Here is a 26,006-nt window from a genome sequence, read left to right as displayed (position 1 = left end):
ACGTGTACGAGTCAACACACACGCATGCACATAGTCACATATGTATGTACATATGTATGTATATGCACATACAAAGTTATAAGTAAGCCCAGCAGCGTGGTCGCACGCAAAGCAGCAATAACAATAACAATAAAATATATTGTTAAAGAGGGTAGCGTGTGGTGGAGAGTGTGCAGTGATAAAAGCCAAACAGCCAACAGTTATATGTGCAATGGGCAGGGCTGCCATATACATACTTTTTTGGAGAAGTGAAAATACATATGTTTTTCGTTATAATAAATTTATTATATTCTTCTTCTTCTTAATTGGCGTAGACACCGCTTACGCGATTATAGCCGAGTTAACAACCGCGCGCCAGTCATTTCTTCTTTTCGCTACGTGGCGCCAATTGGATATTCCAAGCGAAGCCAGGTCCTTCTCCACTTGGTCCTTCCAACAGAGTGGAGGTCTTCCTCTTCCTCTGCTTCCCCCGGCGGGTACTGCGTCGAATACTTTCAGAGCTGGAGTGTTTTCGGCCATCCGAACAACATGACCTAGCCAGCGTAGGCGCTGTACATGACGTAGCCAGCGTAGCCGGCTTTATTATATTAGTCATGCATTATTAGGTGGTTTCAGCCAAGTTAAACGAGAAATAGGATTTTATAACTACTGATTTTTTCCTACTGTGTTTAAATAAGCCACTCCTCAAGTGTAGTTAAGTCTAGGGTTTTCTGTAAAATGAACCACGAAGCTGTCTTTAGTTTCTACCAACTAGCACTTTTTCCTCCTCTGATTAAGTAAGCCACTTCTGAAGTTAAATCTAGGGTTTTCATTAAAATAATGTACGAAGCACGAAGCTGCCTATTGTTTCGACCAACCCGAACTTCCACAACTTTTTTCTGTTCTGCTTAGGTGACCCGCTTGAGCGCAATAAGTCTGGCTGAAGTAGTAAGTTCAATTTTTGATCTTCATAAGATTAGATTTAGGGTCCATGATCAATGACCTACAAAAGATCAGATTTAGGATCCTAAAAGTATTATGCAATTTGGAAGCAAAGCGAAATAATCACTGCCTTGCTCATTTCACGGTAGTGTCAAGGTGTTTGAGTCAGTCAGCGGAGCACCTAAAGCTTTGAACGCGTTTTTCTCCAAACTGCTCTATTCAAATCGGACGAAAGATGGTACTCGCACACTCAAATATATGTTAAATAAAAACTAAGAATAAAATTTAAATAAATATTTTCCTTACTTCCACAATAATTTATGAAGATTAGACCGCTTTGACGAACGCTAGACAGGTCTAACACTTTATGGGCGGCCTTCTACAGTCAAGTGTTCTCTCGTCTTTCCTGTTAAACGTAACAAGTTTATTAATTCCAATATATGTGTATGTTTTATCCTCTTGGTAAAGCAATTGCTTAATTTTTTGGAGAGAATAATTTGTAGACATACATACATACAATGTATTTACATATACAGCAATAATTTTGATTAGATTTCGTCGAAGAAAACTTATAATTTTTATCAGTCTTCATAGCAAAAGGGCTTAATTGTGATTAATAAATTATCTGAGTCACTACAACTCTATTCATCGAGATGTCACCAGTGCTTTATCTTCTGATAATAGAGATTTTTTTTATTTGTTTTCAATGATCTGCTGATATATCGCAATAACCAGAAAAACAAGGCTAACTTCAGAGCACCGAAGCACCGAAACGTTAATACACTTCTCAAATATAACAAAATTTCCATACAAGAACTTGATTTTTATTTGTCATTTTGTATGGAAGCTGTATTTTATATAATAATAAAAATTCGTTCGGAAAAAATAGCGCTGTCTTGGGCAATGATCAATGCCAAATTTCGTGTAGATGTCTTTCTCAAATTATCTCTTATCTCTTACAAAATCTCGAACCGAAAAGTTTACCATACAAATACTTGGTTTTGATTGTACTATATGCTGTAGTGGTTCGAACTGGAAAATTTCTTCAAATGTTGTAGAGTTGTCTTGGACAATAATTCACGCCAATCTTTGTTAAGATGTCTCGACAAATAGAGAAGTTTTCTATGCCAGAACTTAATTTTCATAGTTCAGTTTATATGGCAGGTTTTTGCTATGATGATCCCATATCTTCGGTTTCACAAATCAGCTTCTATTTCGACAAATCAGCTCCTTTTTGGTGCAAAATTTAGATCGATATTTCGAAAACTACGGGACTAGTTCCCATATTTACAGACAGATGTATAAATCGACAAAGCTGGTCACGGTGATCATTTATAAATTGAAATTTAAATTCTCCGACTTCTCCTTCTAGCTTTTATACGAATATACGCTTTTATAAATATATGTATTTGCTACATACGAGTCCTTGAGTTGTACATTGCAGTTCTAGAAGCATTACAAAGTATACTTTCATAATAAGTAAACAACCATAAATGGCAACCCTAGCAGCCAGCGCGTGTACATCGGCTAGCCGGTAGTGTGAGAGAAAGCAAGCAAATAGACAGCGCATTTGCAGACGACGGCTGAGACTAAAAGAAACGACCGCCCGACCAAACAACCGATCAACTAACAAACAAGCCGAACAACCAGCTAGCTAGCACCGGCGCTGACTGGGTCAGGTAGTGACGGCGAGCAATAAACGCCACAAAAGCAAAACACACCAAAAAAAAAAAAAAACAACCACCGGCAATAGCAACTATGTGTGCGCCAATAACAACAACAATGCAACACGGGTATATGTGGAAAACCCATGTTGAAGTGAGTGTTGCTGAGCAATAACATTACGTGGTGTCGCTGTTGTAATAGCAACAATAACAACAAACATAATTGTAGCGCGCAGTCGAACGAGCAATAACCAAGGCAACAGTAACAACAATAAATATTAGTATGGCTGCAAAACAAGCTAATGGCGGTGACAGTAACGGGCAGCAGAGGGATATTAATGTGAATATTACAGTGTTGTGTGTGTGTTTGGTCATAAAAACCTTCAAAACACGTTGGCAACGCCACGCAACAACAGCTAGGCCACAGCAACATTGTAACAGCAGCAGTTGTTCGCATTGTTGTAGCCGCCAGCGAGCAGACAAAATACGAGAAAATTAAGACAAGGCAGCAGCTGTTGTCGTACAGCAACAACAACAACGTTGCACACATTTTTTTTGCTTTTACGTTTTCTTCTTCTTGTTTTTGTGTGTGTTACTTTGTTGCCATCGCCTGCCTACAGCACATTTGGCCACAACAAACACGTACGCGAACGCAAGCGCACGCCAACGCGCTGCTCACGTTAGACGCCTGCGTCGCCTTCGCTGCCGCGCACTCAAACTCACACTGCCATACAAATTTATTTTGCGATTGCTGCTGTTCACTTTGTTTCGTTCATTCATCGTTCAGTTTGCTCCACAATGCCAGCAGCAGCAGCATGCCTGTTGTATTGTTATCTGCGCGTCCGACAGCTGCGTCAACACATTGCTAGAGCCTAACTAAGGGGTAGTGGTGTGCAGGCAGTTCGCAGCCTGCAATAATAATCCGCTCAAGGCTTTTGGCGGACGTGCGTGTGTGTGTGTGAGCAGCAGAAAAACATTAAATATTGCTCGTTTGCTCTTTTACCTGGCGCGCTCTCTCATACAGTGCGGAGCACAATTTGCTCTGCTTTTATTATTTTTCTTCCACGCATTCGCTTATCTAGCATTTTCACTTATGCACCGCTTTCTAAACATTACTTACCGCTCTCCGATGTCGCTGCGTCCATATAATTGCAGTTGTCTACAATAACAATAACTCGGTCTATGATAATAGCGCTCAGCAGGTAGCTGTAGTCAACGTTTCTTTGCAGCATTGCCATTACTGGTGACCATGTTTGTCAAACTGTATGCAATAAAAGTTTGGAAAGCTGTGTAAAATTATTTATCAGAATGATATGTGGAAACATACACACATTTAAAATATATGTATATATGTATGTATGTACATGCATATACACTTTTGTAAATGAATGCAGGCTTTAAGCTGCTTATGGAACTACATACATATGTACATGTACATATGTATGTATGTACTTATCTGAATCGTGCTCTATGTCTTACGAGACGAACGATTTCAAAGATTTCAGCAACGATTTCCATTAATCTCATCATTAATTGGCAATTTGTGTAACGATAGTAGCCGACTTCATGCACTATGTATTGCAGATCAATTTCTCAAATAATATCTAGGGCCGTAGAGATAGTTCCGGGGTTCAGTATGATTTTAGTGAGTTGTTGGAGAAAAGAATATGCAAACAATTGTTACAAAGCACCAGACTGCTCTGAGAACTCCGAGGAAGAAAGGAATTTTTCGCGATCTCACACTCTGCTCTTCACTGATAATATGTCATTGGTCGCTAATCGAAAAAAGAGCCAAGTTCTTAAAGAGCACACAGAAAATTTGACGAAGACATCACGAATAATCAATGCAGTATGCTTCGCGCAAACGTCAGTTGACATTTTGGCCGATCAGAAGGAGTTTGGAGTGGACCAGACCTCGTTAATCGAAGAAAATTGTCAACATATTCTTGATTTTTGACCTACTTTTACGTGGTTTTTCGGCTTCGGTTCACCTTGCTACGATTTTTGGACGTTGTATCGTCTGTTTATGGGTTGTAAGCATACATAGTTCCATGACTCATCGCCAGTAATAATGCTTTTCATGATATCCTGGTATTCGAAACGCATTGTTGTTTTTCAGACGTTAACGCGACGCTTTTCTCCAAAAAAAATTGTGATTTTGGAACCAATCGTGCTTTCACATTTCTTTTTCATTGATCCGTCACATATTCCAATGAGAAATATTTAATAATGTTGGGTTTGAAATTTGAAACAAAAATTTTAAGAAGAAAGGAAGAAAAGTCAAGTATGAGCCGCGCCGTGCATTGCAACTTTTTTCAGCAATAAAAAATGGTAAAACTGTAGAAAGTAGATAAAAGTGATATAGAAAATAGCTAATAACATGTACTCTTCTACAAACATGCTATTTAATGCTCTTCAACACGTGGAAAAACCCGAAACTAGAGGAAGGAAAAACACAAATTTAACCTTAAACTGTTGGTACAATACGCCAAAGGATCCCTTTAAAATTCGAATAACCAGTAAAATAAATCTTACTTACTCTTTTTTCAATTGTCTCAACTTATGAACAACATAATCGGCCTACTGAGCGTACTATTCACAACACCAACAGCCATCTCGTGGCCCAGCATTCATTATTGGTTAATATTCGACCGAATGGACCACGTGCAGCACGCAGTGAAGAAAATATAGCAGCCGTACCTGATAGTGTACACGAAGACCATGGAGAGTCGATTGGGTGCTGTTCGCAGCAACTCGGACTGTCGAATGGAAGGACTTGACGCATTTTACGCCGATATCTTAAATTGAAAGTGTACAAAATACAGCTTGTGCAAGAACTAAAGCCACTCGGACTTTCCAAGTGACGTCGCATCGCTCTATGAGCTCTCGAAAAGTTCCAGAAGATTCGACGTTTTTAAGTTTGGAGCTAATTCTTACACACATTCACAGTTTTGCAAACAAAAATAACTTGATTCGGGTAAATATATTGGTTAATCGAAAAAGTTTTTTCGTATTTCTCATAAAACTTCGACTTATTTTTTATTTTTATGGTAAAAAATAAATAAACAAATATGTGCAATTTTGGTCGACCACTTTTTGTCATTTTTCCACCAGAGACATTATTCCATAAGTGTAAAACTTTCATCACTGTGAATCGAAATTTCCAGAACAGAAGCGAGCGAACCATTATTGTGCTACACGAAGTGATACAGCATTGTCTCCGTAAACTTCACAAATTTCATTGGTGGCTTGCAAGGCATTTTTCCCTTTTTTAAACAAAAATTTCAAAATATAGCGAATTTCTTCGTTATTTTCACTTGTTTTTGAACAGCAGTTACTTTTTTTTTTCAATTTCTCCGAATTAAATTTTGTTTTGTAAAATGAAGCATAAAATCTCACCTTTCCAACACTATATATGGTATGACACAATGTGATTGGTAGCACTGGAGATATACGACTGCAACGACATCTATTGACAAAATACGAAAAGACTACCCAATATTTATACACGTGCTTATACATACCTTTTGTTGACGTAATTTAAAATCTACAGTTATTTTAATTTATCCAAAGTCAATCATATTAGCGCTACACTTTCGGTAGTATTATTATTTCTGCTACACCGCATTTCCAACTGCTGCACTAATGACATTTGGCGCTGCTCTCACTAATGCAGTGCCTTTCAAAACTCGTTTAGCGACGCATAACACTGCCAGCCACCAAAATCACAAGCGCTGCACTGCGTGCTCATAGCGCCATAACGACAACACAGCATCAATATTCGCGCTGGCAATGCTGCCACGCATAAGTTCGTAATCAAAACAAACCGAAACGAAACGAACGATTCAATTGAAATACCGAAGCATGACATAAAACAACAAAATTAGCCCATTCTATTAGTAACAAGCTGAAAATAGTTGGCAAATGTAAGCGTGTTCTGTTGTAATTAAACGCTTCGGTGTGTTAACGTGTTGTGGGAATTTCGAAAATTTAAATAATTTGAAAAAGTGTTAAACTACATGTGCCAGCAGCCGAGCAACCCAGCGCCGAAATTGACAAATGTCAGCGGTTGACTGCTGTCAATGTGACACTTGAGTTTGTTATTGTCGATTGTTGATAGCTTTGTTGTGTCGTTTGCACTGTGCATCGAGAAAATTTGTGCTAATTTTGGCCATTGGTATTTGTGTATTTGTTTATGAAAAGTTCAGCTTGTACTGTGCGCGTGTGGTTGTAACTGCTGCTTGTAACTTTAGTGCTTTCAATTGTGGTGTTTAGAAAAATTTCGTGCTTTCATCGGGGTGTTCGCTTGCCATGAACAATCAAAGCAATGTTCGTTTGTGCCGTGCCGTGCAACATCAGCCGTGTATTTATGATCACGCCGTGGCGAATGCGGTTACGCGAGAGGCTTACGATCGTGCCTGGCTGGAGATAGCCAAAACGTGCGAGGAGTCAGGTGAGTCCCAGTTGAGGGGGTGCATTTCGGACGTGCGTAAAGGGTTGCCAACTACAAACCTTTTTGGCAGGGTTGCCTGAATTAATCAATTAGATAGGCTATGCGCGTTAAGGTGCGAAGTTAGTGTGTTAGGCCAAACTAGATCTGTACAAAGCGGTCTAACTTTGAAAACTTATTCTGGGAGTAAGGAAAACTGAACAGTATATTATGTACATACATACATATTTAAAATTAAAAAAAATATGTGTTCACAAAGAAGAGCTCAATCATCGGGATTACATTTTTTAATTCGGCTAAACCGCTTAAAAACGACTTAAGGTGTTAAATTAACTTGCAAGTCCGAAAAGCGCGTTTTTTGTGATTTTTTTTGAAGAATAATTTGTGACAAATTAAAAAAAATATGAATGAAAGAAATTAATGCACTTTTTTAAACGACGCCTAATTTTTAAAAATTTGAATTATCTTGATTCCGTAGCCAATCTCCAAGAGGACCTCCGAAAAAAGTGTCTTGCCATGAGAAAACATTAAAATTATCTCTCAGTTAGACTTTACATATCCTTACAGGAAAAATTCTAACTGTGTGATATCCACAATCTTGACTGTCCCAAATATGAAATTATTTGCTCACCGAAGTATTCTCTCAATAAATGCAATGATTGATGCGATGTGTGGGAAGTGGGACCATGAGCTTCATTTTCAGACGTCAAATACACGGTTATCATGGCGCGATAATGTTTGCCATTGACGGTTACATTCTCACCGGCGTCATATTTGAAGAAATATGGACGGATGATTACAGCGTCCCACAAACCACATGAAATCTTTGTTTTTTTCTTGATGAAATTGCAGGTCTTGAATCTCATCAGGTTGCCCTTCGTCCCAAATGCGGCAATTTTGCTTGTTTACCAACTCATTGTGCCAGAAATGTGTCTCATCGCCGATAACGTCAATATATGTAAGTTGAGCGAAGCGCGAGAAACACATTCTTTACAGATCTTGAATTTTCGTAACAAAGTTGAACGATTTGTAAGCGTTGTTCAAGCATAAGTCTCTCCTCAATGAAATGCCAAACAACAAACAATACTAAACAAAATTATCATGATAGTTTTAAACGGCTCACGCGGGATCTGTCAAAAAAGGCTATTGAAAAAAAAAAAAATACTTTTTCATAGATCACCCTTTGGTATAAATAAGTACAGGTCGACTTGACAAAATCAATTAATTTTTTTGTGAAAACATATACATACATTTCAAAGTTGCTTTGAAATTCGAATTTTTACTGAGATTCTTATTCCTTCGATCAACACCTGAAAAATATATCAAAGAATTGATCAAATTGCAAGTCGCTCGCTCAAATCATTTCAGAGAGATTTTTCTCAATGATTCTGAAAACAGTTGTACGAGAAAAACGTCTTCAAAATCCGCTTTCACTTAGTTAAAAAATTCTTCGAAGTTATACGCCGGTTCAATTTCAAATTTTTGAAGAAAACTCACAAACAAATATATCCCTGATTTTTGGACATTTATTAGAAAAACAAATATATATTTTTTCGTTTTAATTTTTATTAGTTTATAGTTTCAAAATATATTGTAAAGAATGAAATAAATTGTGCCAAATAAACATTGAAAAAGTTAAAAATAGAGACTAATAAAAAAGCCAATGTCTGATATTCAACTAGCAAGTATCATTGGGCTTACCTTTCTACACTTTAATTTTTAATAAAATTTTGGAAATTGTATCTCCGGCAAAATGTTAGTTATACCAATATTCCAGCTACTTCCTTCGGTTTGGGAGACGATGATCTCTGTCGACTAACACTCTATTTATCAAATTCTGTTGTGAAGTGTTCTCATGGTTGCACCCAAGGAGTGTGTTCTTTGAGGTATCTGCTGTCCCAGGTGTCTCATACATGTTCAATCCGCTGCCTGCCAATACAAGATTGCGACGTTTTATCTCGCTATCCTTCGACGTAGCCGCTTTTGGAGCACTTGGGAGTAGGTTACAAATAACCGACGTGTGACCACGTTGCAAATTGTTAAACCACGAATTGATCATCATCGAAATGCAAGTATCAGTGTGTATGAGTGATTTATTTTCTAAAAAAAAAATCGAATCACCGACCGATTTGCCTGTTTCCATTTCTATAAAATGCTGAAATTTTGTCAGAAAGTTTTAATGTTATACACGACAGTAAAATTTCTTGCGATAGTGGAGTTGTCTGGTGGGGAGGTTAAGTATTTACCGGAACAAACAAAAATAACAGAGTGCCTATCATTCTGAAAAGAATCAGTCTATTTGCTCCGGACTTTCCCTCTTATGATATCAAAATAGATATACTATTCGAGTTCTAACGCCAAATTAGACTAGTATAGTAGTTAGGTTAGGTTTCGTTAGATGGCTGATCTAAAGAGATCGCACGTGGACTGTAGTCCTTTGTGAAGACATAGGTAAGAAAAACTCCTGTATCCGAATTTATAAATTAGCAAATACTTGTAGCTTAGTAGCTAATTTGCACAGGCGTTTAATTTCCATTCCCACCAGTTTGGTGGGATGTCTGATGGTATGCGCTCCCAAGTGTTTAAGTCTTGACCTTTCAAACGCTGGACAGTCAAGAAGGAAGTGTTGAGCTGTTTCCATATCGTCTTCTTCCATCCAGCTTCTACAGATAGCGTTTGGTAAGATTCCAGGCCTTACAGCATGGACGCCAATAGTGCAATGACACGTTAAAAGCACAAAGAGGCGAGCCTTACTGAGAGCAAAGAGATCACTGGATCTCTTGCGATCGTTCTTAGGCCAAAAGGCTTATGAACCGATGGTGGCCCAGCGCTGGCCAAGTTCCCGCGAAGCTAAGCTATCTAGTAGTAGAACACAAGAGAATACTAGAGCACCGTTCAGCTCCCATTCTAATGATAGCGGTTCTAGGGTGCCTTTCCTTGCTAGCTCATTAGCTTTACAATTTCCTGAGATTCCGCTGTGGCCTGGCAGTCATACCAGTTTTATCACAAGGACACTCGATGCTATGTATAGCGAGGTTAAGCGCTCCTTGACCAACCTTGAATGCACTGTTCATGAGTTCAAGGCTAGTATTCCCGCCTTGCTATCTGAGTGGATGGTTACTTCTTTGAAGGAGGCTGCACTCCGTAGCGGTAAATCTACTACTACCTTAAAGGCAAGAACCTCGGCTTGGAATACACTGCAATGGTCAGGTTGTCTGAAGCTGGAGTTGTTAGAGAGCTCCTGACAGTTACAGAAACTAATGTATGATAAATGGATAAAAATTCAGAAGTAGCAACAACTAATTCTACACTTTATATCGATCCATATTTTAAATACCGTTACAATACCGAAAACATTTCTTTTTTTTTTGTTAACTTTCATTACAGTTGATAGCTGCAAGCAACGTTGGCGCAATATACGAACCACTTTCGCACAACAACTAGTTGTATCACCCAAAACGCGTAAAGGTAATCGCGCACGAGAGAACAACCTGCACGATGTGTTAGAATTTCTTATACCCCATATAAATGACGAACTGCCGTTTCGCGAAAGCGATGATGAAGGAGCAGAGATTGAAACGACAAGTGTTGATAACAAAGTTAAAGAAAATGCAGGCGGCTCGATCAAGACTGAAGTAGACGACGATTTATTTGAAGAGGATGCGATCAAACGCGAAAACGAGCAGTTAAAAGGAAATATTAAGAATGGGGTAGGGATTAAAATTAGAGAAAAACATAATACTGAAGATGTTAAGGTAGAAGCTGCCGGCAAAAGACCACCATCTGCTAGACTTAAAGTGTTGAGAAAGAACAGCGAGGATATTAAAGTGACTGAAAGTAGGCCTATTAGAAAGGCACAGTCCTTAGGAAAGCTTGTTGATACAGAAGAAAAGCTACAAGCTTTTGTTGAAGCTGAAGTGACTAAGAAGTCAACGAGTTCAAAGAGTAAAGTCGGCACATTTTACATCAGTCCCACGAATAGTGAGTCCGGTACATTTTTTATCAAGAAAAGTGGCGATAGCAATGAACCTGATTCCGCACCAGAAAATGAAGCCAATGCAGCAGCTACTGAGAGTATTTTAGGCGAATTTGAGCATAATGAAATTGAGCAGCCGGAGAGCAATGTTGATGAGACTGAAGTTGACGAACAAAACGATGAACCAAAAGACGATTTTGTTAAAACACGACAATATCGTTATAAGCGCGCTTGTAAACGTGGCTCCGGTAAGAATTCGGCAAGTCAGCGTAATTTGCGTCAAAAAGATAGTTCCATGAAAAGTATTAGGCGAAGCTCACACCGTTTGAAATCACTAGGCGAGGCTACAAACCAATTGATTGCGGCTGCTAAGCTGTCGAAGAAAGCAGGCGACACAGCGTCAGTTGAAAATCAAACCACAAATCTTACAGCGCATAAAAGAACACGTACCTTATGTATACCACAAGGTGATATCAATATGGTAGGGTCACAACAAGCCACAGCCACACTCATTAAAACGTTCAGAGAGGAAAGCTCTTTAAGTCCACCTAGAAAAGTTGTATTGCACGATCTCACTGCTTCACAAGCTTTTAACGATCAAGGCGTACAATGCAATCTGCCGCCAACTTCAAGCGACGATGAGTTCTTCGACTCATTAAAACCCTACTTGAGCGAAATGAATGTGCGCCAAAAGTTGCATTTCAAGAAGAAGATCTTCGAGTCATTAATGGAAGTCTTCGATAGCCCTAACGATTTCCCGACACACGACGAAACGAAAGCCATCATACCGAAGCAATTGAGCGCGGTAAGTAGCGACGAATTGCATTTGGTGCGCGAACTCGTCGCTATGGTGCAAGCAGCCAAGCATACGCCAGAGCTCAACTTGAACTTGAGTGGTGGCAGTAGCAAATTGGCCACTAAGGCGAGCGCAGAAGAGTGTTCTATGACTTTATCAACTCCATCGATGAACTTGAGCGGTGGTAGTAGCGAGTTGGCCGCTAAGACGAGCGCAGAAAAGTGTGCTATGATTTCACCAACTCCATCGATGCGTTCTACGCCATCACAACCGCCGCCTCCACTATCACTACGTGTTTCACCTTTCAATGCTCCAACAACAACTGCATATCAAAAGACGAATAGGCCGACACCCATGTTGCTCTCCAGAGCCGGTGGAACTGCAACTTCTACGCAAACAACAAACACCACAACCACAACATCAGGTATACGTCTCATACGTAAATTGGTTAAGGTGAACGACGTCGGCACTTCAGCTTACAACTTGCCCGCCACAAGTGGTGCTTATGGGTCGAACAACGGTGAGATCGTGCATCGACGCATTTACCGGATTTACCCCAAAATCAATGAAACTTACACCAATTTAGAGAATGCCGTGAATGGCAGCGGTGTTGGCACGTTCATTGTGCCGCGCAGCACCGCTGAGGCTACATCCAATAAGGTCGCAACCGGCAATAAGTTGGCCACCACCGATTCATCAACCCCCACCGCTTCACCAACTCCCACCGCTAACACAGCAACTAATCAAAAGCTACGTCAATTGGTGACACCGGTTAGGAGTATTAGTTCCTCGACAGTCGTGTCCGCCGCGTCCGGGAGCTCAACTCATGCAACCGTTAAGGCTGATCGCAAGCCATCAACAATTCGTGTCGGTGCGCGTCCGCCAGCACGCCGTTATTCGGTTTGTGGCGCCTTACCAAATGTTACTGCCACCAGCAACTATTTAACTACCACTGCCAATACCAAAGGACCGGCGTGCACCTCACCGAAAATCACAATTGCCCATCGCCGTTCGCCCGCCCATGTCGTGGGCAGAGAGGTTTTCAAATTACCCACACCTTTTCGTAGCATTATATCCAGCGCAAACGCTACTGTCTCAACTGTTCTCACCAACACGACTAGCTCGAGAACATCGCCGGCACTTAGCGTGAGCGCTAGTGATCGCAGTCCGGCTGTGCGCGCGGTACCCTTCAATATGGGTTACAACAAATTCGTACGCAATGATGACAAAACACCTGCATGGGCGTCCTCCAGCAATCCTAAGGTTTGTCGTGACTCTTCAAGCTCTTCACATGTCAACACCATTTCGTCATGTTTTACGGCTTCTGGTCCCGTTGTTGGCGACAAGCGCTCGCTCGCAACGCCCGCGGAATATGGAAAGCGTAATCGCTCTCTTACAGAGCAGCGAAAGGATTCGGAAGCAGTCGACGGCGATATGGCGGATATGGGCATCATTGCCTCTGATGACTTTGCCGTATTGAATATTAAAAGTGAACCAGCTGATGAGGATTGAAGTTTTTCTTACAAAAATAAATGCTTGATTTTGTCTTAAAAATTTATAATCTCTTTCGATTTATTGTTGGTTTATATTACTAATGCGAATTAAATTGTTTATTACTACAGAATTATAATAAATTTGAATTTGAAAGTTATGTTCCATAATATCCATCTTATTCAATTGCTAGGAACTTCTTCGTTGACTGAACTGAGTGGTAAGTTTCTTGCTTCGTCTTTTCGTCCTTTTATTCGATGGTCAGTTTGAACCGGTAGTAACTCGCCCTTGATTTTCCCGTAATTGAACTATCAATATGTTGTTTAAGGTTTGCCTTTTACAATTGGATCGAATAGAATGATCTTGCGAAGAACTATAATGTACTCGTTATTTACTCTCTTTCTGCATCTTCCCAAAAGGATCTCTTTATAATTACTGAACCTTTGAATTTTTCTTACGTCAACTCACAAGTTGAGAATATTTGTTTAGCTCAGAGTAAAATCGATTAGATTTTGAGTTACTAGTCTCAAAATCATTCCATCATCTATACCACATCTCGTATGACTATAAGATGAATGATGTAGAAGCCTTAAAGCATAGCTCACAAACTGACCTTTGCGAACGAATTGCCCTTATGAGAGAACTTTTAAGTAAAGATCCTTAATTTTGTGAGCTGGAAATGTAAGACAGTCTTGATCCACATAACGAACTGCGAAGTTACCGAATTTCCGCCTTACGAAATTACTCAATAGAAAAGTGGTTCATCTTTAAGTGTTTTGGGAACGAATTGTTCAAAGAGCAGGAACTATAGGATTTCTTCTGGTACTCCAGCGATAGTTTTGGCCACTGCGTACTTACCTCCGAGCACACCTTGGCTATAATTAGGGTATAATTGGCAACGATTAATCCAAATTTCCTATGTAACTGCTTGAATTTGCAGACTTGCAGTAGAACTACGAAGTAAGTGAATAGCATTTTTTGTTGGACCGTTGAGAGAGCAACATTTTTTTGAGGAACGACCACTTTTGTAAATATATATTTAGTTTTGAAAGAGGTGGGAAAAAAGATCAAGAAGTTGAGTTCCGAGAATCTGTCTATCAGTTGTACTACAAGAGTGTACAACTGCTGGCGTACATTATTTCTGCTTTTTCCAGGTTGGACAAATAAGCAAACCAAATGGATGTGGTAGTGAACGTGAGCAAGACGAAATATCTCCTGTCATCAAACTAACAGTCGTCGCACTCTCGACTTGGCTCTCACGTCACTTTTGACAGTTTTGAAGTCGTAGATAATTTCGTCTATCTTCGAACGAGTATTAACAGCAACAACAAAGTCAGCCTTGAAATTCAACGCAGAATAAGTCTTGCCAACAGGTGCTACTTTGGACTGGGTAGGCAATTGAGAAGTAAAGTAATCTTTCGACGAACAAAAACCAAACTCTATAAGTCACTGATTATTCCCGGCTGCATGGACGACGAAAACATCTGAGGAGTCAGAGTTAGAGATTTTCGAAAGAAAGTTTTGCGGAAGATTTATGGTCCTTTGGGCATTGGCAACAGCGAATACCGGAGTCGATGGAACGATGAGTTGTACGAGATATATGACGACTTTGACCTAGTTCAGCGAATTAAGCGATTGCAGCTGCCCTGGTAAGGTAATGTCGTCCGAAACGATGAAAATACTCCAGCTCTGAGAGTATTTGCTGCAGTACCCGCCAGTGAAAGCAGAGGAAGAGGAAGACCTCCACTCCGATGGAAAGACCAGGTGGAAAAGGACCACCTGGAAGTCTACAATTGATGCTAAACAGCAAAAAGGAAGAACGACTGCCGCGCTGTTGCAAACTCGGCTATATCCGAGTAAGCGGTGTCTACGCTAATAAAGAAGCAGAAGAAGCTCACTGTATATTTCCCTAGTTGTTCAGTATAGCTCCACAGGCCTTCTCGAAACCTAATACCTGCTTTTGGAAGATGCCAGCTGAATTTAATAGACGGATAGAGAAATATATCAAGATCTACGGGGTATACTCTCATCCCTACTACGCTGTTCCTTTGGATCAGTTGGTATATTTTCAGATAGTATTCTCCTCATCTACTGTATTTAAGTAGTAAATAACAAATAAAAGATAAAAATTTATGACACCATCAAGTAGTTATTTCATTGACTAATTGAGCGACTGATTTAGTTCTCAAACGGCATAAATAAATAAATGTAGACTATTTGCCAAATACGTATATACTATAAACATGTGTGTATGCTAGATCTGCCGTGCAACCATGCGGCATATCAAGGCCAGCCAATCAGCTGTGCTCGAAGCGTAAATATTGACCACATTAGTTATTTTATGCCGCCACACAATCGGCGATATATATATGTATGTATATACGTGTATATATGTATTTACCTATATGGGTGAAGTGTATATAATACAACACAGTGCCAATGAATTATGACCGAAATATAATCTTGATTAGCCAGTAGTAAATTATAGTGCCACAAAGTTACCGCCACAGCTTGATGAGTTGTGTGGCAAGCAGAGCGAGGTGTGGTGCAGGAATCCCACTAATGTGTAGTGCATTATTGGTGGACAAACGGCGAGCAAAAAGGAAGTTCCGCAACACATGTGAATCAGGTAACTTTAAATTGTGATTAAGCATGTAATTGTGTTGGTATTGGTGTGTGTGTAATCTATACCTCATAGATGTATGTAAGTGTATGCCACAAGTGGCAACACGTCATGTGCCCTGTGAACTAGCCAAATTGCAGCTGCATGCCTCTATGTCCAGCTGTCTGCCTGCCTGATTGCCGACCCATTCGTTAGTGGCATGCCACCAAAAACCTATGCAGTAGTAATGATGATGGTAAATAGTTGTAGTGTGCAACAATTCATATCGTATGACTTTGGGTCATACAAATTAAATGCAATTTTGATTGTTATTGACAGCAAAGAGGATGTGGCGAGTCGCTGGCAAGCATTAAAGGTAAGGTAAATACGCAGACACGCTAACTACGGCTGCACTGAAACTAATATAACCTTCACAGGGACATTGCTTATACATATCTCAGAGGAGAATGAAACGTGAAAAATGTTAGTGTCGTTTGGACGCAGGCTATACACAAGATTCTTACCAGAACTTTGGTCGGTTAGTTTGAATGCCAGCTATTTATATGCTATAGCATCTCGATCTGAGCAATTTCTTCGGAAATTCCACCATTGGTTGCGACAATAACCCAAGCCAAATTTCTTGAAGATATCTCGTCAATTGAAAACTTTTTCCATACAAGCACTTCTTTCCAGCTATACATATGTCACAGCGGTGGGATATCCGTTAACACTTCGTCAATGAAAAGAGGTCGAGTGCAAACTTTCAGATTAATATCTCAAAAACTAAGGAACTAGTTCGTGTATATACTGAGAGACGGACAGACAGACGCACTTATCATTTGTATATATACATTATAGGGTCCTTTTAGGTTTGGAACTTAATATATCCTGTTAAGAGTATAAAAAGCGCATTATAGCGCAATATAAGCTCGAAGCTTCAGATTTCAGATAGCGAGAGGCTTTGTGGGTCGGTTGAATTTCGTTCAAAAAAAGGTAATAAGTATTATTGGTTCCGTTCCTTCGTTAGTCACATTTAAGTAACGGACCGGCTTTTATCTGGAGAAAAACTGTCAATTAGGCAGTGTTTCTCGAAATTACTTCAGTGATATTTTCTACCGCTACAACAACAACAACGACTATCGGCTGGACGGTCTTTAGGTTTCTGCGTATGAAGTATCAAGAAAATGCCAGACCCATGAAAAATATTGCCTGAGTCCATCCCTTCCAGAACTTCACTTTTAAATAAAGTTGGGATAAAACTAAAGCCGCAAGAATTTGTATATTATACCGAGATCTTAAAGTTAATGGCTCTAGATAACGCCAGATAGTCTTCAAATAGGCTTCAAAGTTTACAGGGAGAATACATTTCACAGAACTTCTTAAGTAATATTTTTGGAAGAACATATACATCTTCAAGTCTAAAAGTTCCAACTGATCCTCTAATTAAAAATAAATGGCTATTGATATCGGTCGGTTATTCGACAAATGGGCTTTAAAAATCGGGAGGGAATAAGTGCTTTATGTAGTTGCTGTGGTTGCGAGGTTTCTGAAAAATGTGGCATTGAAGAAACTAACGCAGAACTACGGATTGGGTGAGGAATATTGCTGCTTTCATAAAGATTTTGCTATTTTCGAAGCTGACATTGTAGGATTCCATATCTGTAGAGGCTATTGAGTATAGATATATATGGTTAGATTATGTTAGACTTTCCTATAAGTCTTTTTTTAGAATACTAGCTTGCTGAGATAATATGGCTCAGTTGATTATCGAAGGAAACCATAGTGAAATCGAGTTCCAGATTATCGGCAAACGATCGTTTCATTCTAAATGGAGACATGGATCTATATTAATTTTGTTTTACACAGATGAGGCAATACAAAATATTCGAGCTCTACGAGGTACAAGCTTCATAAATGAGTCCGAATATGAATAAAAGATCGTTTCATTATAGCGAGATAGATCTGTATTATGTTTTTCTTCTACTAGATAGGGTTATATACAAAAATCGAATCCTATGAGGCACAAGTTCCTTAAATTAGTTAAAATTATGGCAATTTCTTGCATTAATTGTCCATTTCTTGTTTTGATTTACCCTCGAATCATGCAACTTGAACTCGCCAAACTTGTAGTATGAGTTTCTGAAGTTTCAAGTCTAACTGAAGAAGACTTATGTATACCATAAATGTTAAATCTTCCGATGGGTACAACTCATGTTCGGCAAAACCCACATGATACCGTTTTTGGGAATTGAATTTGACGGTTTTGTGAAACGTAGATGATGATTCGAGATCAATTACAGCCTCAATTATCATAAAGATAAGTACTCGCCGAAGACAATTATAGCCGAAAGCCTAGAAGGCGTCGCTCTTGGCTATGAACCAAATACTATATACAACTGAATCTACTGATGCCGTAAGTATGTATTCGTAGCCTTTATTGCATGTTCGCCCGCAATTGACACTCGATCGCTGCAAATATGTCTAATGCGTCACCGCCTTTAATCAAGGTTAAACCCAACAACAACAGCAGTAATGGCAACAATTTTTTTCCAATGTCGTCGCTCTATTCGTGAATTGCGTGTGTGCTGTACGTCTGTATGTTGGCAGCTGGGTTCGCGTTAATTGGCGTTGGTTTAGTTGGTTGCTGGTTTTTGCGCGCTTGGCTTATTGGTCAATCGATTCAGCGGTTGATTGGCTGCCAGTGTATCAAAACGCCGACGCTTTATGTATTCTGTGGTCACTTGTCAAGTTTAAGTCGGTACAGTAGAAACTACTTTAAGTGGGTCCACAAGAAAATTTCAGTATTTCGCAGCATCTTAGTGGGTGCTTTTTGGAATTTCAATAAAGATGTGTCTAATTTTTATTACCCAAGCAATCTTCTGAAGGACTTGAACGAAGCTGAGGTCTACTTGCTTGCAGAACGTAATTTTTTCTCTTAGTTCGGGAACATCTATCTTGGATGCAGCGTTAACCCCAACGATAACGTCGGCCTCGAAATCCAACGCAGAATAACTCTTGTCAACAGGTGCTACTTCGGACTGAGTAGGCAATTGTGAAGTAAATTCCTCTTTCGACGAACAAAGACCAAATTCCACAAGTCAGTCATCATTCCCGTCCTACTAGACGATGCAGAGGCATAGACGATGGCAACATCTGATGGGTCAGCGTTACGAGCTTTTGAGAGAAAGGTTCTGCGGAAAATTTGTGGTCCTTTACACATTGGCGACGGCGAATACCGCAGTCAATGAAACGATCGACGACATTGGCATAGTACGGCGAATTAGGAGACAGCGACTACTCTGGCAAGGTCATGTCGTTCGAATGGATGAAAACACTCTAGTTCTGAGAGTATTCGAAGCAGTACCCGCCGGGGGAAGCAGAGGAAGAGGAAGACCTCCACACTGTCAGAAAGACCAGGTGAAGAAGGACTTCGCTATCCGTCTACTTGGACCTCCTTATGCAACCTACCATTAACCTCCGGAAAGTTTGAAAATTTCCATCCGCGTAGGCTTCACTGTAGTTGGAGCGTGTGTAGCGCATAAGGTTTGCTTATCGTCCGGCAACATGCCACATTTGCTGCACTTGCCACATTTGTCATATTTGTCTAGCGATGCAACTGATTGTGTGTGCAACACAAGTAAATATTATCAATTGACGGGCATGTTGGCGTAGTGTGCATGCAACATATTGCAAAAGAAGTACCAAAACTGGGTTAAGCACTCACCCGCTAGCGAATCGCATTGTTTACTCGCACCTTAAATGGTTTTCGCTATAATGTACAGTTAGCATTTGCAACTTCAAATGGCATTTCCTGTGCGCGCGTGTTCTAATTAAAATAAGCAACAACAAGCCAGTGGATTTTATTTCTCTAGTGTTGTTGTTTTTGTTGTGGGTATAGTAGGTTGTTGTGTCTAACTTCTGCGAAACGTTTAAATAACTTTGGAAGCGCTGTGCCTTTTTACACAAGAGCAACCGCTCTTCGATCGATTGATGGACATCTGAGCAGCGTAGACACCTACTCTAACGGCATACAAATGACTATTCTTGGCTGAATTGGTGGCGTAGATAAACTCGCTTACATATAGCCCGTATTTATGTGCGCGCTCCTAGTTGTTCTATATTTATAATGAAAATCAGTCATGCGGTAGTCGCCGGTAGTTGTTGGTAGAGAAGAATGTAACTGCAAGATAAAATAAGGTTACTAATTTTTTAGGGTTGCCAAGCAATATTTTAAATTCCAACACTTTTTCAATATGTAACTAGAGTTAATTGAAAGCTACAGTAGAAAACATGACAGATTCAATCTCTTGATAAAAATAATTTAAATAATCTTACAGTATTCTATAGAGTTAGAAGTCATAGGCCTCTGTTTGTTGTACGTATAGAGAACACTTTCTGAACTAAGAACTATGTTAGGTCGGCAGGTAGAAAAGCGATCCTTTAGGAGATCCGTTGGGGAACCGCCGGTATTGAAATCCCTTCCTTCTATTGTTTGCTCTCTGAACTATCCGTGCTTCTAATAAAGTTCATCCGTACAAAAAGTTGTATCTGTGCAAACTCCGGAGCGTCGTCAAGACTCTGTCTCTTTTTATACAAAGCCTTGTATTCGGATAGATGATGTCTTATAGACTCCTCTTCTTCTACCTCCTGCCAGTGTTCCTAGTATGCTGGCATGTCTGCCAATTAGATAGTGCCTTGTTATAACACCTACCAGAATTCGTATGTCAGCTATAGTTACTCATAACATGCCTCTTCTCCTGAATCAAATTGTAGGGCAGTTTCTGTTTTGGCTAGTTCATTTGTTTCACAATTACCAGGAATACTTATTACAAATTTCAGGTTTATCGTGAAATTCGAAGTTAGATCCACTAAGAGATCAAGGCATTCTGTCACTATCCTTGACAAAACCCTGAGAGACTTTTGTGACTTCAAATCTGCTTAGCTTCCCGTATATATAAATACTACAAACATTCCTTGTTGTGAGCCTCCTAGTCGAAGGGTTTATTTTCTTTGATTGTTGTGATCTCTGCTTGGAAGATCAGTGGACTCCGTATTACATAGATGCTTATCCGTGCGTCGATATCCACCTGTCTACATGTCCACCTCATCCCTTTCCCTACCTTTTCCAAAAGGGGATATACTAATGGAGACGGAATTTAAGTTCACACTCATGTTAGAGATCGTTGGTCCACCTAAAAATCTAAAATAATATTGGAGTTGATAGATCGAGAAGACTAAAGAAAATGACCAGAGCAAGCCATCAGAGAAACAATGGAGTTCACTTGTGTACTTCTTCTTCATTGAGAAGGCTACACTTTAAGCCTTTGGGAGTGAGATTACACAGTCTATTGTCAAGCGCAGGCATTCTAGGTTCGGTTAGGTAAATAGGCCGATATTCGTGAGACTAAGAATTATCTTACTTGGACTGATAGAGACGTTTGTCAGTTGTGATGCTCAGAGCTCCTAAGTACGGATCAAATAGACCGTCGTATATCTACAAAGCCCCTAAAGGCCGTCACAAATTTATTGAGCTGGCTAATATATACTCCAGCTATTTTGCTGGGTTCGTCGAAAATATGACAACAAGAGGCGACAGCTGGACAGTGGGAGAGAAAGCGTCTAGAAGTTTCCACCTCATCTACCTCATTGCAACTTTCACAAGTTGCGTCCTTCAAAATGTTTAGACTAGCCGCTTGTGGGTCATTGAGTCAGTGTCTAGTTAGAACGCTCATGATTGCGGCGATATGAGTCTTGCTAAGAACCAGCAGTTCAATGAACATTTTCTGTTTCACTCTGGGTCAGAAGGTTTTCGCAACTCCACAAGTGCTGGTTGCTAACCACAGCTTGTGGAGCTCATGCGCAGCTCATAGATGCAGCCTCCGAATGCACGAAGACAAGGGAACCCCTGCCCGTTTCCATCCTGATATAATTTGCGTATAGGTGTCTTTTTTCCTGTAAGTTCATCAAGTTTACAGTGCCCGAAGATTTTGATGTTTAATATAGAAGTAGCTTGATGCTACTGTTAGTGAGGTCATGCACTCACCGTCAGTGAGCTCAGTGGATACATACCTCTCTAAAAAAATCCGTACTCTTGAGAAATACATCTGCTGCAACCTTGTTGGTTGCTACTTCTGCTGGAAAAACACTACAGTGGTCCGGAAATCTGAAACAAGAGTTGATTGAGAGGTCCCTTTAGAAGACTCCTCCTCCAATCTTTCCGCGAAACAAAAATTACGCTTAATTTTATCGACTTTCTTATTTTTACCATGGCAACTCTGTCTAAAAATAACACAAACTTTCTATGGCTTTGCTGATTACAGAACTTTGCTTTGCTTCAACTTCTCTCAAATACACACACAATCATACTAATGTTGATTTTTATTTTTTATTTCTTTATAACAAATTGTCTGGTTGTTGTCGCTACTTTTATATTTCGTGCTTTCCAATACACCTAGGCACCCACGCGCACCGAACAAAAAGTTTTCACCTAAAAGCTACACGCAAAATGGCAAAAAAAGAAACGGAGAGCGTAAAGGACGGAGTAAAAAATAAATATTATCCACAATATGGCAAGCTTCGTGCCTAACTAGTACTACAAGCAAAAACAGATTCACTTCACACATACACCGATATCCATAGCATATCCTGTCGTGCAACCGGCTGTGTGGGCGACACTCTCAGCTGCGACCGATGGCCATTAGCAGGCAGTCAGCTCGCCAAGGATAAACTTTTATAATTGCTAAAGTAGCTAAATTGCTGTTTTTTCTAAACTTTCAACACGCTGGCGAGCAAAAAACTTGCCTCTATGTGTATTTTTAGCGCTGCGACGAGCAAAAAATAAAGAAGAGAGAGATAAAATTATAATATTATGGACTTCTGCGTGGGTTTAGCTGTGTTGTCCTACTCGCTTTTTTGCTTCGCTTATTTTGCTGTAACTATTATGAACTATTGGTTTTGAAGTAAGTGAAATGGTGTACAAAATGCAAATGTAAGCGGAAAGCAAAACAGATTTGTTGGAGTTATTAGAAATAGAAAGAGAAAGAGGGGAGAGAGGGAGAGGCAGGCAAATGGTCGAGGAAAAAGTTTTGTTGGTGTGAAATAAGGACAATTTAAAAGGCTGGCAGCAATGTAAGGCAAAGTTGGCTATTGAATTTTAAGTAAATGGTTGCTGAAAGTTTTAATACGAAAATTTGAGAGTTTAAACTAAGGTTAGGGCCAGCACAGTGTGGAGAGTTATTAGTATTTATTTTGATGAATTTCATATTTTTCGAGAAAATTTAAGGAGGAATTTCGTTTTAAATATTAGTTTGTAAAAATAAAAGGAAATACGAAATATGTTTACCCTGGAGTTTAAGTAGAGCCCTCCCCTCCATATGTGGTTCTGAAGAAGAACCTTGACTGAATATTATATTTTATGAACACGTTATTTAACCGGAAGATTTTATTCGTTAAACCTTTGTATAAGAGTTTATTCAGAACTATCAGCGAGCGCCTTAGAATATAGAATGATTTCCTTCAGATACTCTATGTAAATCCCTCTTTGAAGATAACCCTCCGTTACATATTATTAGTGCAATTGTTTGCTTCAGAAACTAAAGAGTTGGTCGCTTTTGTAACGGTTTGTGACTGGTGATGAAAGTGGATCCATTACGATAATCCAAACGTAAAAAACCATATGTGAAATCCGACCAACCAGTCAACTGGCAAAGCGGAATATCTCTGAGCTCAGCCCTGAAATCTAACGCAGAATCAGGCAATTGAAAACTGAAGTCCTCTATCGGCGAACAAAGGCCAAACTCTATAAGTCCCTTATCATTTCTGTTCTGCTGTATGGTGCGGAGGCATGGACATTGACATCATCTGATGAGTCGGGTTTAGGAAGGTTCTAGAGAAAGGTTTTGCGGAAGATTTTTGGTCCAAGACAAAGAAATATTGCGACATTGACATAGTTCAGCGAATCAAATGGCTGCGCAGGCTAGGTCATGTTGTCGATATGGAAGAGAACACTCCGGCTTTGACGGTTTGCGTTTCAGTATCCTCCACTCCGTTGGAGCGATCAGGTTGAGAAGGACCTGGCTGCACTTGGTATCTGGAATTGGCGCCAAATAGCGAAAAAAATAAACGACTGAAACGCTGTTGTTAACTCGGCTATAACTGAGTCAACGGTGTCTACGCCTGTAAAGAAAAAGTAGTCTGTATTTGATGGTATAAGTAAGGCGTGGTACATTAAGAGCTTCTAGAAATGAGTAAAACCATTAATGGAGAGCACTACGGACAACAACTCATCACATTGAAGCGAGTGATTGCCGAAAAACGCCCGAAGTTTTCGACTAGAATGAGGCAAAAGCAACGGTTGGTTTCATGCCTGCTTTCATGTTCCAAGACCAGTTCAAAATTATTTAGAAAAATGCGGTTGGCAAGCTTTATCTCACGCGCCTGATAGCCCAAAACTTGCATCTTCCGACTACCATTTGTTGTGGTTGATTCAGAATATCCTCACTGAAATGCGGTTCAAATTAGAGCATGGTACCGAAAATTGGCTTCATGGCCGTCAAGACGTCGTAATTCTGTTGAGATGGAATCCAAAAATTTCCAAAAATAATGAGAAAAGCTATAGCATTAGCATTGTTTGAGAAGTTTGAGCTATTGTATCTATTTACTGGGCCAGATCTGTATTACAATTGTGAACAATAGTCTCGAACTGTGGCTAAACAATAAATTTTCAACTGGTAATCCAGAGGTTCTTAATACTATATAAAACGAATACACTTACATATTTTCCAATCAAATGTTTAGTTTATAATGTTCAGTATCTTATATTTCAAGTACTTTTTTCTCGTTGCTTTCTATTGCCAATGCTTCGCCGTTAAGCCCATTAGTTGAAGTGTCAGCTTCTTTGGCATTAACTGTCAAATCAATGGCAGTCTGCAGCCGAAAGCAGTTGTCAGTAATCAGCAAAGGAATTCTTTTAAATAAAACATGAAAAATAGCATAGTTGAAACTAAAAAAAAACACACTTTTTTATGTATATAATTTTATTTTATTTCATTCTATTGTTATTCGCGCCATTGTTTAACTCTTCGGGCTCTTCTACAAGCACATTTTTTCCAGTAAGAACAACATTCGCGAAGATTAGCGTTTGCAACAAGCGCTTCCAAAGTCCAAGGTTGGTCGCTTTAGCGAATTTACACAAACTCGCAAAGGTGCGACGCAAATTTGCCACATTGTCAGCTGTTAAATGTCAAATGACAAAGTGACATTTGATATTCGTTTTGTAGCGGTTACTGCTTTTTCTGTGGTGTGGTGTGGTATGGGTTCGTTGCTTGTTCAACATTTATTATTTGTGGCGTTTGTTTTATTTTACTTGTATTGCAAAACATTTGAATTTTTTCCATTTAAGTTTGCGAATGGAAAATTTTGGTTGTGAAAATTATGAATCGTTTAATAATTTGAAGAGACGATCATCCAAAGCTTCTCTAAAACGATGGGCGATTTCGAACAAAGACTCATTTAATATCTTTGTCGCCCAATGGTTTTATGATTCTTCGGCGAAGAACTGTTTGACTTGGTAAGCATGGGTGAGAAAAGATATGATGGCTAAAGAAAGTTCAGAAAATCCTAAATAAAGTATATCATCTTGGCTATACTATATATCAGTGATTTTTCCAGTAACAAAAAGGGCTGCCGTAAGCTTTCTCTTGAGATTAATGCCTATTGTCTGAATCAGAGGCTAATACATAATACTTGTCGAATGATAATTATCAGGTTTTTAAAACCATACACTAAAATACTAAAATTTATACAAACGAAGGACTATTCAAAACCAAGCATTTCTAAAGTTCGATTAATTGTTAAACCTTTGGATTAGGATTTGGTGTTTCAGTAAAATAAACCCCAACTTTCAAGAAAATTACCTCGTTAATTGGCCGACATTCACCTAGCGCAGGTCAACAGCCAGAACTTGTGATACTGTGAGATCCTTCTAGCCCAGAGTGAACTGTGAGAAATCCTTCGAACTACCTGCTCTTATCAATTTCAATCTCGTGTTCTGACTAAACGCGATCAAATAGATTTACATGCGGTTGTGTCGTACGCTCTTTGCAAAA

The 26,006-nt window shown here is 39.5% G+C and overlaps 1 protein-coding gene across 1 annotated transcript; it reads left to right on the top strand.

Moving 5' to 3' along the window:
• Window positions 1–6,448: 6,448 nt before the first annotated feature.
• LOC120777866 lies at window positions 6,449–13,449 on the top strand. Its single transcript, XM_040109418.1, has 2 exons — window positions 6,449–7,038; window positions 10,423–13,449. Exons 1-2 carry the CDS (start codon window positions 6,897–6,899, stop codon window positions 13,317–13,319), a joined length of 3,039 nt encoding a protein of 1,012 aa, XP_039965352.1. The 5' UTR covers window positions 6,449–6,896; the 3' UTR covers window positions 13,320–13,449.
• Window positions 13,450–26,006: the final 12,557 nt, after the last annotated feature.

Source organism: Bactrocera tryoni, chromosome 5 (assembly GCF_016617805.1).
Source record: "Bactrocera tryoni isolate S06 chromosome 5, CSIRO_BtryS06_freeze2, whole genome shotgun sequence".
NCBI lineage: Eukaryota > Metazoa > Arthropoda > Insecta > Diptera > Tephritidae > Bactrocera > Bactrocera tryoni.
Note: the sequence above shows the minus strand (reverse complement) of the source record. Positions and strands in the feature narration are given on the sequence as shown.